We start from the raw sequence: 19,045 nt of genomic DNA on the forward strand, positions 1-19,045 counted from the left end.
GATGGGAATCAGGAGATCCTCTCCCCCTTCCTCATATGCCCACCACCGGGGAGGTGTTGGCATGCTCACCCTAAAAATCATAAAGCCCAGAATTAACCTAAATTACAGTGATTCTTCCCATAACATTTGTCAGCGAGAGTGCACGTGGAATCTAAACTCAGAAAGAAAGGATAAGACAAGGAATTGTTAAAAATGCACATTTGGGGGTATTTTAAAGTATATACCCAGGATTTAATCACAGCTGACTGGTAGCAGAGGGATGTAGGGGAGCATCTTTCTTCTCCCAAGAAAAGCTTCTACCTGAGCACCATCTATGAACCGCTTGCCATACTCTGTAGCAAAGCAAGTCTACTCCAACTGCAAGCAGCAGAGTAAATCCACAAGCGCACAACCTCCTCCTTTATGTGCCTGAGTCCTTCACCTTGCCCCTCTCCAGAAGGAGGAGCAGGGTCCAGAAGACTTGGGCTTGTGTCACCCCTCTGTGCCATACGCGTTGGTGGCCAGCCCCAGGAGCGGGTCACACACGCTGTGACTGGGACAGACTTGTTGCTAAGCTCGACACAACCGGATAAGAAGCTTTGAGAGGGACTCATCTGGTGATGGTGTCGTCTCTTTGCAACCTCCAGTGACTCCAGTGGCTGCTTTGCCCGTCTGCTCTACTGTTCCTTCTTCCTCTGGAGCAAGTCAGGGCTTCGCTTCTGCCTCCAAAGCTCTCCTTTCCTTTTTAATAAGGCTGCCACACTGCTTATTGCAGGGGTATGAGAAGGAGACGTAGCTGAAATGATAGAGGGTCTGTCATTTAACTCGACGAAAACATTGCCTGACTATACCCCAAGGAAGCAGGATTAGTCCTAAAGTGCTATGAATGCTAAACGCCGTTTATTAACAGCATTATTGTTATTCAAATCAGCCACCGGGAGAAACAGAACAAACAAACAAGCAAACTCAGAATACCTAAGATTAGGAGGCAGACTCTGAATTGATCACTAATCCCACTGGTTTTAAATGGTGAAGTATATTGGTTACCTGACCTGTGCACTGCACACAACCAGAGCATCAATTAATGCCTTCAGATACAATAAAACACGTTGTATTAGAGCTGAAAGGAATACACCCAGTGAAGAAACCGATTTACTTCACCCAGAAAGCTGTGGATTGAAGAGGCTTTGACAGTAGTTGTACTCCCAGGAAGATATTTTTTGGATAGCAGAGGCAATAGGAACAAAGATCAGTTTATTTTTTAATGAATGATGATGAAACTTTCTTACAAACCGTGGAGGGAAGTCTCACTCTGCACTGCAGCATCAGGCAACCTGATGTTGGAAATAAAACATGAGCTCCAGACTGGTTTGTGGTCTGTGCTCTGGAAACCACTGGGAACAGCACAGGGAAGGCTGGGCTGCGGCTGTGCGGGTTCCTACCTGGCCTTTGTGCCATTTCTTAACGTTTCCTGCATCTCTTGTACTGCCTCCTGCTTCTGCAAACCCCCCATAGGCACAGCTATTTTCCAACTTGGTTGTACTACAAAGGAGACATGGTGTGAAACAGCAAAAGGTATCGCTGCAGAAATACTAAGTTTCACAAAAGCAGGATTTTCTCTGCCTGCACTTTTATCTTGATAAGCTAAGTAAAAGGCAATCATTTCTGTGGGATGAATTATTGAATTAGCTGAATTTGGACCCAAGTCAATAAAACACATAGAACTTAGGTCCTAATTAGGTTTATTTAATTAGCAGGTGGATTAACAAGGCACCATTGGATGAGGCAGCCCAGAGGCTGCCAAAACACAGTGGCATCACTGATGTGCCATATACCACCAGTGATCCCTCATGTGCCGCTACACAGTGCCACTTGGCGTGGCACCGCCACAGGAGCCGCCAGCATCTCCTAAAAATTGTGCAAAGCCCTGATCCACCTGAATTCCTGTGATGTGATCCACCTGAATGTGGTGCAGGGCCACACATCTCCCCTGCGAGTTCAGCTCATAAAACCAACTACAGCTTTAAATCAGCAAAAAAGAAAGCAAGAGAAAATTGCTCAGTATCCTGAATTTTTGACTTCCCAAAGTATAACCTCATCTTCAGCTTTTGACAGAAAAAAAATGTTGCTCTGAGAGTCCAGTCTGGATGTTAAGAAGGATTTCTCCTGATTAAGGGGTTTTGGAAGGGGATTTTTGGATCCCTGATGTGTGTACACAGAGCAAGGCAATTGCAGCAGCTCCATCCCTCTCCATTAGGAGAAGACAATGACAAGGGAATTAGTCAAGCAGCTATTACTGCAGTCCTCTCCAAATGCTGTGCCACAGGCATCTTTAAGAGATCCTAGTTGTCTCTTTTTTCCTCCTTTAATTCTTGAGGATGCCCCTTCACTTTAAGATCCCAATGCACATGCTGGTCACATCCTGAATTCATAAAAGGAATGAAATCCAGTTGGGAATCATCCTCGGGTTCAAACAATGCTCCAGAGACCGCATGTCCCTGTTCTCAGCCAGTGCTTGAATCAGGAACCTCTTCCCATTCAAACCGGTTGGGCTGAGGGGATCGCATGGATCCAGCTGCACTGCGAGGGGAGCTGAACCTGCAACAACAGGACCTTGTTATCACTTGTTCCCAGCCGATTACATCCAGGAACATTTCTTACTTCAGAAGAACAGAAGAAGCGAAGTTAGCAGGCTTGAAACAAAGCAGCAGTCTCTTAGCACAGCTTGTTATCCCTCATATCCGCAGCCTCCTTGCTCTGACAGATCAAGATGAGCAATAGAGGCTAAAAGTATTAGCTGGGGACACGTCTCTTCACAGCCCAAACCCTGTAATTGTCACGGCTGCTGAAAGCTATGGATGGTCTTACATCCCACGACACACGGGGGGTGCATTATTCCGCTCAGCTCATTTACATTCCCCTCCTCTCCATTTTAATAACCTCACCTGGGTCCCAGTGCCTTTACCGACATCTGATAAACGCGGTGGTGTCAGAGTACTCCAACCTTATCGATGCCACATCCAGAAGGCAAAATGTCCCTGTCCCAGTGCTTTATGGCCTCAGGAGCTAATCAGCCAGCCCGCTCCCCTCCTTCAGGGCAGACCGCAGCCTCCCCAAGGTAGCGTGTCACACCATATTTCTCTATCACAAATCAGAAGTAAAACCTGCTGCCAGTCGCCTGACTGATGGCAGCTTTCCACTGCGCACAGCGATATTTCGCAGGGGACACATTCAGAGCAATCGATTGGAAAGTCTTCACCCAGGAGCTGGGTGAGCTGTGAAGCTTCCTGCCACAGGACACTGCGTGTGCTTAAAAAGTCCATGGGTACAAATGGATGAGGATAAATCATCTTCCTGGGTGGGAGGAGGAAAGGGCACCAGCATCTGCCCTGTCTCCTTGAAAGAGAAATTGGCTGCAGGGACAGGACTCAACCACTGGTGAGCAGAGGTTGGCACCGCTCCCCTTGGGCAGCCAGGGCTGGCTACAAGAGCTGGACTTTGTGCTATGCCCATGTGTCTTACCGAAGAATTTTTTCTGTCATAAAGGATTAGTGAACCAGCTAGAAGGACAGGGAGATCACGAAAAAAAGGGCAAAGAGTTTTGACCTTCTAATTTTAAACTTTGAATTGTTTAAACCTTCCCTTACCCTGGGGTAATAACCAAGGAGTCGTTACAGAGCTCAGCTGCGCTGGAATCGAAGCCAGCTGAAGCCAAGACTATGAAAGGAGAAGACCTAAGAGGTGGCAATAGCACAGACGTGTCCTGCTTCTCTCCAGAGGAACCAGAGATGCAAAGAAGCCCAAACTGAGCAGCACCGTCGTGGTACATCCTCAGCAGGGGATGCCCAAAGGAACCACGCTCTGCACTTCCTCTCCTTTTGCAGCTTGGTGAATGCATCGGAGCGAAAAAACAGCTCTGGGAGAGCAAAGCACAAGGTTTTAAAAAGCGTTCTCATCACTACACAAGAAAGGAAACAATCCCAGTGACTTCTATGCTTTGAAATGGTTTCTCAGCAGCCCAGGGCAATCTGTAAAATTTATCAGAACTGGTGTGAAATCTGCCGTTTTCTCTCTGATCCCTGTGAAGTCTTGGATGTTGGGGGGGAGGCAGCTCCTAATCAGGCTTTTCAGCATTTCTGCACCACCGTCATCTACATTCTGCATTCGTAATTCCCTAATATTAACGTGCTGAGCTACACACAAATTCTCATCACTCTTTGATGAGCAAGTGGAGGATGGCTGAGGTGGAAGGCAGACTCACTAAGCTCTCTGGTATGTCGAAATAATAGCGAGGTGAACAATTTGTCCACATCTAGTGGACACAGCTACCTTGTTTGTACGATCAAGGGCTTGTACAAAGGAACATGACTGGTATCGTATTGTGCCACATTTTTTCCCCTCTGGATCAAACGTATAAGCACCCATTTACAGCTACAGTGGAGGCAAGGTTCAGATTCGCACTTTTACAGCTTTAATAAGATGCCTTGACAATTCTGCCATAACATTCCAAAAGCAGCCTTTCAAATAAGTCTTTTTCTACTTCTTCCTGACTACAAAGGAAAGACACAGAGACAGAAACGCCCCTGAGCATCTGTGTCAGTCGGAGGTGGGTGCCTCATGCCCCGAACCATCACCTCACCCTTGCAGCACTGCAGAGCCTCCCTGCTCACCAAAATTCCCAGTCCGTCCCATTTACAGCCTGGAGGCCAAGAACATAAAGCAACCATTGCTCTACTTTGGGAAGAGCTGCTCAAATGAGGGCCGTAGCAGCTCTGGGGATTGCACATCAGTGTTCCTGGGTAAACATACAGGTGCTTTCATGGGCACAGCCTCGGGTGCAGAGGAGGGAGAGCTGGAAGGGTTAATTTAGGCAGGCGAAGCAAGCTGTGGCAGCTGACACCCCAGCATCTCAGCACATGCAATCCGAGTAGCTGGCAGGATTGCAGCCGCATTTCCAGCTGCAATTTCAGGAGGCGGTGTGACCAAGAAGTAATTCAATGCAGCTGCCAAGGTCCCTGGGCATTGATAGCCAGTGATTATTCAGGGCTTCCATGCAACAGTTGCATCTCTCAAATGATAAAACAATAAAAGAGCCAAAAGGGTGAGAGCAGCCTCCAATTTTGGGCAGTGGCTCAGGGCGCTCTCGTTTAGACAAGCTGCTTCCTCATTTGCTTAGGAATAATTTTTTCCTCTCAAATGATTACAAACAACCCCAAGCCAATTTCACAAGTCTCATGTGATGCAATGGAAAAGAAATCAATAACGAGTTTCTTTTACAGTGTCTTTTGAAGGACATCTTACAGCAATGTATGGTGTCGGGAGCCAGCACTGCCTCCAGGTATGTATGAAACGTGCAGTCAGGAGCTACTCAAACACATGCATACACAAAACAGAGCTACTTTTCTGCCATGTTTTCAGTGATATTCTTCCCAATCCCAGCCAGTGAGAGCTAATGTTTATTAAGAAGTCAGCAGTGTCAGGTGCCACAAGGCTGAAGGAGCATTTTTTACCCGTTTCCCTTAGAAAGAATTAATTGTCTTGGAAATCAGCCACTTGAACCAGCGTCCCAGAGTTGATTCTGAGTATCCACGGAGTAGATATGCAGCTCTCCCAGGCTCTTTCATCCTTCCCAGATGATGCTAGATGGCCACTTTGATAGCTTTGACCGGTGATGATACAAACTGTGATGTGATGCACATGTATGTGACATTAACGCAACATTAAAGCTGTGTGTAGTAATAGCCGCTTGTTAAATAAAAGCTTTTGCTTTTCTGTTTGCTGTTTTAATACCAGAGGTAAGGCTTCCTGCTGTCTCGTGTGAGAACTTTCCAAATTTTGCTTCATTCCTGAAATGAAAACCAATGTGCATAGTCAGAGGGTCTGATGGGTGTCTCTAAATACAGGTACCTGCTTAGGCTTTTCTTCAGCTCTAGCCATGAAGTGGAGAAAGGTAATGAAAGGATGTCTTAGGAACCTGATTGATAGCAGAAATGCACACATTAAAATGCACTCTTAGCTGCAGGGAGAAGGGGGCACGGCGAGCTCAAATCAGAAGTGAATTTCCTATAAATACACAGTGCAAGGATGGGGGTTGAATACTCTCCTGATCTTGTCTGTGTTTTGAAGAGCTGGACATGAAATTCGGCACCAGAGGCTGCGGTGCGTGATCCATAGCATGGGCAGGACTCCTCGTTTTAGCTGCGGGACTAAACTTCTGCCTAAACTCCAGCTTCTCTTGCCTGACCACCAGTAGGGCTGCACTGGTAATTAGGAGTAGTTACAGATTTTGCCAGTATCAAGTTAACTGAGAAAATGTATCAGAAAAGTCCCTAAAGACAGGTTTCTCAGCTGAAAAGGAAGGACAAAGTAATGTTCCCTTGTGCAATGAGAGGGAAGGGATTATTTTATGAAGTGTGTGTGGCATTTCCATAACCTAATGGCAAAATTCATTGTAGGTTGGTAAGGTTGCTATGCTGTGGCTGCCAAATGCAATGAATAACAATAACCCTGAATGCTATAATTAATCATAAATCTTATAATAAATAATAATAAAAATTAATAATTTAATACCAACTGGGCTGATGTTTTGTTCCATAGCAGAAAGTATTTCACATATTACATTTCCAATATTTTTTGTTACGTGACATAATGTTAGTAGGAATGAGCTTATGTCAAGATTTACAAAAATAAGACACCCTTTAAAGTCTCTCTTAGTTCCCGAGCCCATTAAGTTAAAAATGTGATCAAGCCTTTGGTGGCTCTGGTGACTTAGCTGTCGCAGGGTGCTATCAGAGCACCCAACACACAGGATTACCGAAAAACCCTCTAAATTAAGGGTGTTATCAGATTCCCATCAATTAACGAGACTACTCATGGAGTTAAAAAGGGCTGAATTTGAGGTTTTATTATTACTCACACAGTTCTAGTTACATAAGTCGTAAGCAATGACCACACAGAACTTGAACGGTGACATTTATCATACAAACAGGTCTATTCCTTGCTCCTCGCTCTTCAGATTTATCAAATAGATTTATCTAACAAGAGTATCTACGTTTCTTTTTGTACTCCCTCCATTTGTGACATCCTGCACATTACTCTGATATAGTGGCTGATCTCAGGTGTGTTGGGAGAGAAAAAGGCAATGAAACTCCATGGCTCCTCAGTCCACAACAAGGGCTGCTAGTACCGAATATTGTATTCAGCCCACATAGGTGTTAATAAACAAGTCAAAATAGGGTTTTGTTGTTTCTTTTTTTCCTCTAACATTTGAAGAGCTATGAGAAATCCCTCCCAACCCCATGTTAATGCTGTCAGCTATTGTAGAAGAGAATTTTACAGGTATTTATGTGCAATGTAAACTGAGTGGTAATGCCACTTTCAGCCAAGGTCAAGTCTAATTAATAGATTAGAAAGGGTTCAGGAAATCTGTAAATGAGTAAAAAGTGAAAATGAATGCTTTTTCATGAGACTTTTTTTTTAACCTAAGAAGTTTTAAAGCCATCATTCAAAATCATTAACTTAAAAGCAAAATTGCACACTACGTAAGTTATCTTAGTAAGCTTCCACTTGCTGTCTTCCCCACTGCAGTTACGAGGCACATATCCATGAAATCTTTGCAGAATTGGGCTCTAGTTGTTTTCTGTGTTCTCAAATCAGACCCCCCTTTACATGTTTGAGTATTCTCCTTTCGTAGCCAAGTAAAATTACTCATATCTGAAAAACCTCAACGTGGAAAACAGCTCAGAGGCTGTGCCTGCCTTATATTATTTTATCCTGTAATTTGTTCCTTATCACCACATTTCATATGTGCCTGATAGCAGGCATAACAGTTAGAACAATGGCAATTGTGCTAAAAATATTTGTAATTTAGTTTCAAGCTAGAATAGATTCATAAGTAGAGAAAGGGAAGAAGTAGGGAATACAGCGCAGGATGCCTTTGTAAATGTTTCTTGTTGGCATTATCTATTATCTTAGAATAGATATTTGTCACACATGGCAGAGATGGGAAGAGAGCTATGCACCCATCCCAAATTCCGGGAATGGAGCAAATTGGACTCACCAGGGATTGGCGAGCATTTATTTGCTTGCTAAGAAAGGCAAATGTTTGTGGCTTCTTTGGTGATAGCAGCTCAGGTCCCAGAAAGACAAAGCTGCCACTGCAAGTGTCTGCTGCCCAGACTGAGCGTGAACATGCGTGTTTGGGAAATTAAGACCACGGGAGGCATCGGCCTCTGCACCACCATGGATGAAAAACGTTGCCCAACACTGCTCCCCTGAGGCTGTGAGCACAAGTATTGAACGTGCAACCCTCACCCTTCCAGATCCAACACCAATCACTGGACTATCTACCAATTATATGGAAAAACTAAGATTAATATTCTCATTAAACCCTATCATGCAGCATCTGTATAATGGGAACCTCATTGCCCATTAGTTCATGTTTACCAGAAAATAATGGTGCTTATCAGAAGAGACCACTCTCTCCTTAACTGGAAGAGCAAATCATTGAAGCGGAGTTTGCTTTATGTTTCATACTCCTCTGTCCTTCGTATGTGTGCACTTTTAAGGGCTCATTATCTTCTCATTGATGCGAGGGGGTTATGCATGTAGCTACCATTAATGGTAATGAAAACGGCTCCTGTTAAATCTCCCGTGCACTGATAGTAAGATAATAGCCTACTTATTAAGTATGAAGGCCAGCCTAGGAGTTGCACTGAAAACGAGCAGCATATTGCCTCTGTGGGACTCACACGTAAATGCTAAAGCATTGCTCTGCGTCTACATTTGATGATAAAGAAGAAATTAGCGCTGGCGGAAATGTGTTCTCCTGGCACATGCCTCCACCTACCACAAAGCAGTCCTAACCCCATAATTTGGTATTTTTCAACTTTATGACCAAACTCCCCTCAGAGATAAACCAAGTGCTGATTATTTTATTTTTTTTTTTAAATTCAGTCTGAAGCGAAACTGACTAGAGCGCACGCAGAACTTTGCTATAAAGCTTTATGGTTTTGGTCGGGGTTAGGGTCCTGGTCGGTGCCCCGGGGCTGGAAACTCGGACCCCAGCCAAAACCCCGGCCCCCGCCGAAACGCAGCGGGTTAAGGCGGGTACCCACAATGCATCGCGGCCCTGCAACGTCGCCGGCTGCGGAGGGGGCAGCGACTGCGCCGTGAGGCGCCCGGGCGGGAGCGGCGGTGCCGCGTCAGGACCGGTGCGTTACCCCTTCATCTTCCCCGGGGCTGCGGCCCGCTCTCTCGGGGCGGTTCGCTGAGCTGGCGGTGCCGCAGCGCCGGCTCCGCTTGGGCCCGGTTTCCCCTCCCTCTCTGGGCTTGTCGCACAGGACGGTCCCTGGGGGAAGGCAGGAGATGCCGGTGCTCGGCTGGCGTGGCAGGGGGGGGGGGGCGGAGGAGGCCTGAACTACTTCTCACGACGGCCTTTCCCTTCTCCGCTATTTTAGTTATTATTATTATTATTTTTCCTAGAAAGGGAAGGCCAGTGTGCTCGTCGGCAATCCGGCCATGTTCTGAGGGAGGCCTCCGGGACCCGGCTTAGATCCAGGTTATCGCAGGTGTGTGTGAAGAAGCTGCTATCCTCGCATCCCCTGTGAAGCTCTTGGTAAGGTGGCTGCGCTTCTGGGTACGCAAAACTGCATGCCTATAAAAATATGCAACAGTCTCTAATATAAATTTGAAAGTGACTTTTGCCTGAGCCTTTTAGGTGGGTGCTGGCATTTGGTTCAAAGTGTTTCTCAGGCCCACAAGGCCTCTGTGGTTTTTCTGTCCTGGTGAGACCCATAGGGATCCTTCAGGAGTGTGTTATCATGCAGACCACGTCACCAGCCTGATTTTCATATTCTGAATTGCAAAGCTCGTTATGGGTCGGCTGCGTGAATTTGATGCTGTATCAGAGGAGCAAAGTCCTCTTATGGCTCATTTCCCTGCCACTTCTGCCTTTTTGCTTGCTTGTAGCAAGCTAAAGTTTCCTAACGTGGAAACTCACATGGTGTGTGTCTGGTTTTTGCTCTGGAAACAGATGGTTTGGGAAATAGGAGTGTGAGATTGGTCTGTCTGAAGCTGTTTCCTCCTTGGAACCCTTAGTCCAAAATATTTGTATTCTTCAGTGCAAACTTGTTCCTAAACTAAACATATTCTTCACTGCTCATGTCCATTTACATCAGATCAAAACAGTGCATGTTATTTAAGGTGTCTGCCAGTTGTTACTTCAGAATTTAGCACTGGAACTTAAAACAGCAGAGTGGCTGTGTACCCCGTCAGCGACTAGGGTGCAGCTTTTGGGTGGTAGACAGTGACAAGTTGATCACCTACAACTTTGTGGGTAAATACAGCTGAAAATAGACTAGGCACTTCTAAAGACTTCGGCTTAGAGCATGACTAGTTTTCCTTGTCCCCCTTTCCTTCATTTCCAAATGATGTGGTGGCCTTTGGTGATTTGAGAAGCCGGTGGCCCATGTTACTGCCTCCTTTTCTTGGATGACGTGGTGTGGGTGAAGCTTTGCCTTTCTACCAGGCAGATGTGGTGGTTTGATCAGGGAAGTAGGCCCTTCTGAAGTGGGTATGTGCTCAGATTGCAGCTGGCCAGAGATCTTTCGATTATAAGTTTTTTATTAAAAAAAAAAGCAGTTACAACAGACCCAAAGGCAATTGCTTCTCTGTCAGCTTGGAGTCAGAGATCTGAAACTCTGCATCTCTTTGTTATTCTGATTGAAAACCTGGGCGAAAGGAGGGGAAAATGGTAAAGGAAGGATAGCAGTAAGGAGAATGAGCAGCAAACTCATTATATTCATAAGCTGTCGGTAATGTACAAGAAGTTCCTGGGGAAATACAGCCCTGAGGAACGGGAGTTGGAACGCAAAGAGAATACTAAAAAAAAAAAGGCAGATGAGGGCCCAAAGTATGCACCATTCTCTGTCTGGCTATTACCGCTGAGTGACTTACTTAATTTCTGCAAAGGGAGAATTTTCCCTTGTCTTTCAAGTGACAAGTAATGGATTTGAAGACATGGAGTTCAACTCACGTGAATGTGTTCATGGTCTCTGTTTAGGATGTGAACAAACACCTTTCACATGTAGTGCACATGAGTAAATTACATAAAATTAAGTGTTGTTATTGGAGAAAGTGTTTCATTATACAAGGGGTCGCTTGCCACGCTTTTGTTTTGCTTTTCTGAAAGTTAGGCAACTTCTGTTTCATTGTTGATAAAGAACAGTTGTGTTCAGTTTTAGTTTGATGCAGGATGACTGGAAGATTTTACCTACCATTAATTACAGTAACCTTTTACTTTTTTTTATTGTACAATTTACCTGATTTTGCTTAATACAGATAGTAAAGATTGAAAGGTAGCATATTCTAAACATCAGTGAAAACGCTGATTAAATTACAGAGAATTAAGTGCTTGTCAACAAGATGTTTATGAAGGAATAAGTGCTTTAGATAAAAGGCAGTGAGTTCTGCCACAGAACTTCTGCTGTTAACAGTGGTAATCCTCAGGTACAATATTGAGTTTATTTATTCCTGAATTGTGTTGTCTTAGCTGGTGGTGTGTGTAATTGTATTTATTATACCACTGTGGCTACAGGTCACAGAAGGCTGCTCTGCTTTAGAGATGTCTAAGAAATTGATGTTGCCACGTTCATACAAATTTAATGTTTTCTTACCTGTAGCATTCTTCTTTTTAAAATAGCCTTCCTTTCCTAATTAAGGATGTGTTCTTCCTCTATCCCCTATGGGGTTGTGGCGGTTGTATGTAACGCTTAATCATCTACCTTCTACAATTATTGCAAGATTTTTAATCCTTGATAATTTAAGGACTTACGACTGTTAAAGTGTCAGAGACTTACATAAAGATGTTTCTGCCTCTCAGACCAGTATTTGATGAAAACATGACCTGTTATTTTTCACTTTGTATTTTAATTGACCAGTAATCTTGACATTTAGTAGTTGTGGTTTCTTGTCAGCCTGGTGACTTCTCTGTCTTTTTATTACGTCTTAGAAGTTCATTTTCTGCAATAAAAATGAAAGGATGGACTGGAGGTAGAAAGGAAGAAGATATGTTATTTATTTAAAGTTAATGTACTACCAAATTAGTTGGAAATGTGAATTCATTTATCTAAATTGCAGTCTGATGCTGGACCATACACTATATTCTGTTTATTCATGAGTGTTTTGTGTACTTCCAGTCTTTCCAGGCTATGTACTGTGAGTCACGGGCTTTTTTTCTTAGTGTGAATTTTGTCTGTAGCTTGACATTGCTCCCTGCTGCTGTGTTTTTATGGTTTATGAAAATCAGAGCAAGATGATGTGGTCTGCCAGTGAGACACCGCCGTCAGAATTAGAATTCTGTTTTGTGTAAAAGGTCCCAATAATTGTTGTCTTAGCTTAGCATTCAGTTGATAAGCAAACTTGGTATTTCTGAAAAGTCACCTTTTTTGGTGTCTTCTAGTAAAGCGGCCTTTTAGCAATGTCTTCACTCTTAAGCGTAAGAGTTTCTGCTGGTTTTTGCTTAGCTCCGTTTTGTTATGTGCGTATGATTCCTTGTGATCACACATGATTATGAAGTGCAGTCAGAAAGGGAAGAGGATGGGTCTGGGAGCAGCGTCAAGGAAGAGTCAGTTTTGATCCAACGTGTGCCATAGATGAGTTTCCATGTTTTATCAACCCCTGTCCCCTTTTCAGTTGTGGCTGAATTTCACCTTTCTAGTGCATGAATTAAAATTAAAACTACTGAATCCCCCAGAATGTACAGAGGAAATGGAAAAGTAAGGTTGTGGGGTTTTTGGTGGTTTGCTTGTTCCTCGCCCCGCCCCCTGCGATTGGTTGTGATTCACTGATTTAGAGTGCAAGCTCTTTTTCCTAGAGATGTGCTTGTAAGGTACTGAACATCTGACCAATATCAAATCCTTGAATGTGACTTGGTTCTTTGTTTTTCGTTTTCTTCCTTAGAATCATGGCGAGTCCAAGAACAAGGAAAGTTCTCAAGGAAGTCAGAGCACAAGATGAGAACAATGTGAGCAAATTATTCTAATCTTTAGATTAGTTTTGTAGAATTGAATTCTCTTTTTACCTTCTCCACATGTGTGTTGCAGTCTACTACAGCTATCAGCTTTCTAGCACTACTATAGCTACCTAATGTAACGTATAAAATTGGATATCTCATATCTGTGTTAGTTTTAGTAACTTTTATTCATATTATCTATAATTCATTGCTGCATATTTGGCACAAGTCTCTCAGGAGTTCTAGTAATGCTGTAACCTCTAGAGTCTGTTAAACAAGTGATGTCTTGGGTACAGCTTAATTAAAATGGTCTATTTTCAAGTAGCTTGATTATATGCTACCTTAAACGTGATAAGCCATGGACAGGTTCAGTTTTATTTATATCAGTGCATTAAACCTTGAATGGTGATTCCAGTCATAAGAACTTAAGTTGTTGTGCTATGAGCAATAAAGCTATTTTAAAGAAAAACCTCTGTTCAGATCTGCTATTGCTTACTGCCAAGCTGTACTATGACTGAGTAAATGTTCCGAACTTTAAATGTTGCATCTCTATTTTGCCAAGGAAACTTCAAGAATTCAGTTTCATTACTTTCTCCTCTTCAAAACAATCTGGAAATGAAATCAAATTGAATTCTTTTCTCATTAATTTCAACTTCCTCATCTGCATTACTTCACTGGCTTTTGCTAGTCGCTACAGTAATTTTTATAATCCAAATCAGGCAAGTTAATGAGCATTTTTTTTCGATGCAGCATAAATAAATATTTGAAGGAAGCAAATGCTGTCAGAGACGGTGTTTCCAAACACAATGAACTCTCCCTTCTGAAATTATTTTCTGCCTGTAACGTTTTCATTATTCGTTTTTTTGAGCTGTACTGTGAAAACTTCACACGAGCAAGTGATGACCGAGTGTTAGAGATAATTGTTTTTCTCTCGCAGGTCTGTTTTGAATGTGGTGCATTCAACCCCCAGTGGGTGAGTGTGACTTACGGAATTTGGATCTGTCTGGAGTGCTCAGGAAAACACCGAGGCTTGGGAGTTCACCTCAGGTCAGCCTTTCGAGTAGACGATTGACTGAGTTGGGTTACCTCAGAGAGCATTATGGCTGTGAGCAGAATGGGTTGTTTCAGAAGGGTATAGAATGTCTCAATCCTGTTCCTGCAGGTGTTCCTGCTCCGGCAGGGGGATTGGACTGGATGATCTTTTGAGGTCCCTTCCAATCCCTAACGTTCTGTGATTCTGTGTGATTCTGTAATCCCAATGTTTCACTGGCAGTTCTGCATTATGCTCCTCTCCAAAGTGAGCTGTACTGAGATAGGTGTATGATGAAGGGTATTTCTTTAGGAACAAAAAGAAAGAAATCAGCCAGTTGCACAGTAAAGAAGCATGGATAAAGTTTCTTTTAGATAGTGGGTTAGATTAATTTATGGGCCTGAAGAAAGCTGTTTTCTCTGTCACTTGCCTTCTATTGACGGTCCCTTCTGTTGTTTTTGTCCCTGCTGATACAGCTGGAAATTATAACAAGCTGTGATTTAACTTGTTTTAAAAACTGCTTTTCAGTTTTGTACGTTCTGTAACGATGGACAAATGGAAGGATATTGAGCTGGAGAAAATGAAGGCTGGAGGTAATAGCAAATTTCGAGAGTTCTTGGAGTCTCAAGATGACTATGATCCCTGCTGGTCAATGCAAGAGAAGTACAACAGCAAAGCTGCAGCTCTTTTTAGAGATCAGGTAAGTTCAATTGTGTGTGTCCTCATTCCCTACTATTTAAAATATCAAAGTACTTTTTAAGCATTTCTTTTTGAAGGGGGGCATCTGGAAAGCAGCAAACTTTTGAACCTCTGTGATGGTTCTTGAAAGGTGTGTCTCAAAGAGCTTCTTCCCAGCTCTTAAGAATTTTCTTTAGAAAATGCACTTTCTGCATTCAGCTGAGGTGGCTCAGATTTTCATTGCTGCAATTTGTTGCAAGTAGTTAGTGCAGCTGTCCCAGTCCACTGCAGACAGTTTTCTACTTCAGCAGTACAGTTTTATCCAAAGTGATGGTTGATAAATCTTTTGTGTGTATAGTAACAAAATGGTTAATCAGTTTCCAAATACTGGCAGGCCTATAAACAGATAAATTAGTAATTCGAATGGCTTTATAATTTTGTGGAGCTTTGGAATTTCCAAAAAATAAATTACAAACAACTTGAACTTGTGAGCTTAGGTATTTCAAGGATACTGTGTTTTTTATACTGACCCTGCCACAGCGGTGATAAGAAGGTACTTTCTGTGCTCACTGGGATATCCATGCAGCTTTGAAGCTTGCTCTGTGTTATCTGTTTGTATCTTTAGAAGTTGCTAGGAATAGCAGACAGTTGGCTAAAGTGGACTACCCTGATGAAATCAAAGAACTTGTAAGTTCTGCGCTGTAGGCTTTTTAGTACGTGAAATGGGGAACTATGGAGATTCTGTGGCAAGGCCTTTGGAAATTTTAGATAAAACTTGCTGAAGTTATGACTGGATTGGAGGAGCGGTATGAGGTGACAAGACAAAGTTCAGATCCCTTGTTTGAAGGAGGCAGAGAGAACATTTAAATTCTGTGTATGTGTTTTAGGCACGCTACGGTAGAATACAAATCCATCTCTTCCTGTTCCTTTGTTATTCTGTGACTAGTGCTTGTATCTCTTTACTAATCCAGTCTTTTCTCTTCAAACCACACTTGCCTGTTCAAACAAGTTGCCAAAAGTCAGTTGCCTGAAGTAAAACCAGTGTTCAATTCAACATTACTAGCCTGAGATTCAGAAAAAAAATCCGTTTCTTGTAAAAACACAAATGAACTGATCTATGTAGCTGTCAGGAAAATGGAATAATGACTTGTCCTCACTTTACAGGACCAGTGTATAAAGTTGTATGAAAACTCTGAGCTAGCATTCTGATTATTTTCTTACCTCTTCTAGGTAGCTACAGTAGCTGAAGGCAAGGAGTGGTCTATTGAAACCTCTCCTGCCAGGAACTGGACCCCACCTCAGCCTAAAACGTCTCTCTCTTCCACTCATCGGTATGTATTCTTGTTACCTGATGCTGATAAAGCAACAGCAGCATCAAAACCTGATGTTTGAACGTCTGCTGGTTTTATTCTGTTGATGGTGTTGTCTGAACAAGCATTTCTTTTGCTGAAGCTAAGGAATGTGAGGTTGCAGGGCTTTAATTTCTGTAATAATTCCTACCTCCTCCACCTGAGTCTTAAACCATGGCAGAGACGAGTGAGCAAGAGCAGAGGGACAACCCATGCTGTTTTTATCTTGACTTGTAACGTACCTGAAAGTAGTCATTGTGTCTGTCACGTGTGGAGTATCACAGCCTTACCTCACCTTCGGTGCTATTCCAGTTTGGGATTGAATGCCAGTGAAGAAGAAACAGACTTTTTCCTTACGATGCTAATTCCTAATGGGAGCATCAAAGCTGGACTGCAGCATTTTTGATTTTCTGGTTTTGCATGTAGTGGTTGTTATTCTTTGCACTGAAGAATCAAGTTAACTGAACAAGCATTTGTAAATCAAGCAGACAAGTGCTTCATGCCTGGCCCCCATCCAGCAAACTTAGGGGTGAGCTGTAGTCTTGTGTACCATTGTGTGTCTGGGTCTGCTGTTCCTTTAAATACTCCGGTGGCTTTTAGCGGTTGCATTAGAGTTCCCTACTTGATAGATGAAAGAAATAATCAATTTTGCACCTGTATTATGATGATGTATGTCAGGCTGCACTGCTGAGCTAGTGGTTTTTGCTTTATGCAGTTTGATTCTTAAATCTTTCATTTCAGTAGTTCTGCTGGACCGTCACAGGCTGCAACTGCCTCTTCTGACAAGGCTTTTGAAGACTGGTTAAATGATGATGTCAACTCCTACCAAGGGTAATGCAATATTTATTAACTTTTTGAGTGCCTCGCCCTCTAGCATAACAAAGACAAGGGATGTTATACTGCATCTGCACAACTGTGATCCCGATTCACATCTTGTTTACTATTAAAAATATTTTGATGATATATGATGAAGGGTAAGAGGAAGGAAAGTGCCTCTTATTTGTATAACAAAAATGTTTGAATAGCACTGAAGAAAGAGCTTGTAACTCAAAATGTTACTGTGGTGGGCTCCAAACTAGGAAATTTTATTGTGTATAGTATCTTACAGTGATTTGAGTTAAACAGGAGTATTTATAAAGCTAACACTATTTTCTTCTTTCTTTCCTTTTCATATTTTCATGTATCACTTTATTAGGATTTGCTCAGGCTTCTGATATCAGTGATCTGTTAAACCTGGAGAATCATTAAGACCATGTTAGCATGCATAGGGACGCTAATTTGCAGGGGTTCATCAGTGGATCCTTGTTGGTGTTAAGTCTTGATGAAGTGAGTGGTTTTGTATTTTGGGTGCTAAGTAATTTAGGACTTTTTTTTCCCAGGTGGATTTTAAAGTCTGTTGAACAGTTGTCATTCTTTCATGCTTTTTGGTTTTTGCTTAATGGTTTTAAAGAATGCATGCTAATACTGAATCTGTTCGTTCATTTTCTTATGGTAGTGGCCAAGAGAATCGCTATGTGGGGTTTGGAAACACAGTAAACCCTCCAAAAAAAGAGGATGACTTCCTGAATAATGCTATGTCTTCATTGTACTCGGTAAGGAAAGGCTTGAAGCTTTCTGTGACCTGAATTACTGTTTTCTTCTACTTTGTCCTGTAATGGGAGAATATGAATGGAGAAGAGAAACTAAAGACTGCAAGTAGGTTCAAAGAGATGTAGACTATTGGTTGTATTTTCAAAGAGTGGAGAAGACACTGGTAGACTTTAAAAGGCAAAACAAAGGGAGAAACTTGAACAAAATTTAAGAATTATGTCTGGTATCATCTTATAGAAAAAAGGAAATGAGGATATAGCAAGGGATCAAAAACTAATACTCAACAAGGTGTGGAGGGAAGAAAGGAAAAGTAGTTACCTGTTGGGAATGGCAATTAGACTGGTAATGCTCTAGAGATTAACCATAGTAGGTATGTTCAGTGTAAAACAACTGAAATGTGTGTGTACATGGGTGCCGGAAGCCCTGAGCAGTGATTAAAACACTTGAAATACTTGTGACAGGGTGTGAAGAGATAACAGCATATGGCTGAACAGTTGTCATGATTACAGTAGACATAGTGAAATATGCATTGTTGAAAGAAAATGGGAATCAAGTTGGAGGCAGTCAGGGACGTACCGGTGCTTTGATAGGCTGCAAATTAGCAGTGCCGAACAATATTTGGGATTTGGAGTCACTTTGAAATACAGTAAGGTTTTCTTCCAGGGTTAGTGGCCAGTAGTCTTCTGTAGAGCCTCACTGGGCTAAATAGCTACACCAGGTTCTACTGTTTGTTTTTAAAATAACTTCACTGGAACATAATAGAAAAGGGTAATGTCTGAACCTTTGAACAGTGTTCCCTGTGGTCCCACTAAATGCTTACTATAAGTCAGCTGACTATTTTCTGGGCATGTGATAGTTTGTAGGCCAGAGAGTTCAGATTGGAAACCACATTTATAATGTATTGCAGATGGGCTAAGGCAGCAGAGGGGAGATGACCCTGTGTTGCCTAAGTGACTGTCAACCATTTTTTGTATACATGATCTGATTGAAACTTACGATTAAAATGCCATCTTGTGACCATAGATACATACTACAGTGCAACTTAAGTCCTTTATTATAGTGAGACTGAATGTTTACATGCATATTCACCCTGGAGAAGAAACCAGTTTTCCTTCCACTGTGTATGATCGTTTTCCCCCACACATGCTATATTTATGTGTATATGTTATTTTCTGCTGTTAGATATCAGAAGGGAGGCTTTCTGTAGAATTCACACAGACCACACTATCCAACTCATTCTGTAAAGAACAGATGCAATTGCAGTTTAGGTTTGTCCTGAGTCCCCCAAGAGTCTGCTCAACATAAAAACTACCAGACGCATCACTTACCTTTTGTGCAAATAGTGACATAATTATCAGCGTAGGACAAGAAAGGCAGTTAATGAAGACAGAATCACAGAATCACAGA

General features: G+C 42.5%; 1 protein-coding gene across 1 annotated transcript; it reads left to right on the plus strand.

Moving 5' to 3' along the window:
- Positions 1–12,943: 12,943 nt before the first annotated feature.
- ARFGAP1 (ADP-ribosylation factor GTPase activating protein 1) lies at positions 12,944–17,640 on the plus strand (the record flags this gene model as incomplete). The annotated part of the gene is made up of 6 exons (XM_010188953.1): positions 12,944–13,003; positions 13,929–14,038; positions 14,550–14,721; positions 15,930–16,030; positions 16,793–16,879; positions 17,544–17,640. Coding segments are annotated over exons 1-6 (627 nt in total), but the record flags the coding sequence as incomplete, so codon positions are not given.
- Positions 17,641–19,045: the final 1,405 nt, after the last annotated feature.

The sequence above is a fragment of the Mesitornis unicolor genome, unplaced genomic scaffold (assembly GCF_000695765.1).
Source record: "Mesitornis unicolor isolate BGI_N332 unplaced genomic scaffold, ASM69576v1 scaffold44887, whole genome shotgun sequence".
Taxonomy (NCBI): Eukaryota; Metazoa; Chordata; class Aves; order Mesitornithiformes; family Mesitornithidae; genus Mesitornis; species Mesitornis unicolor.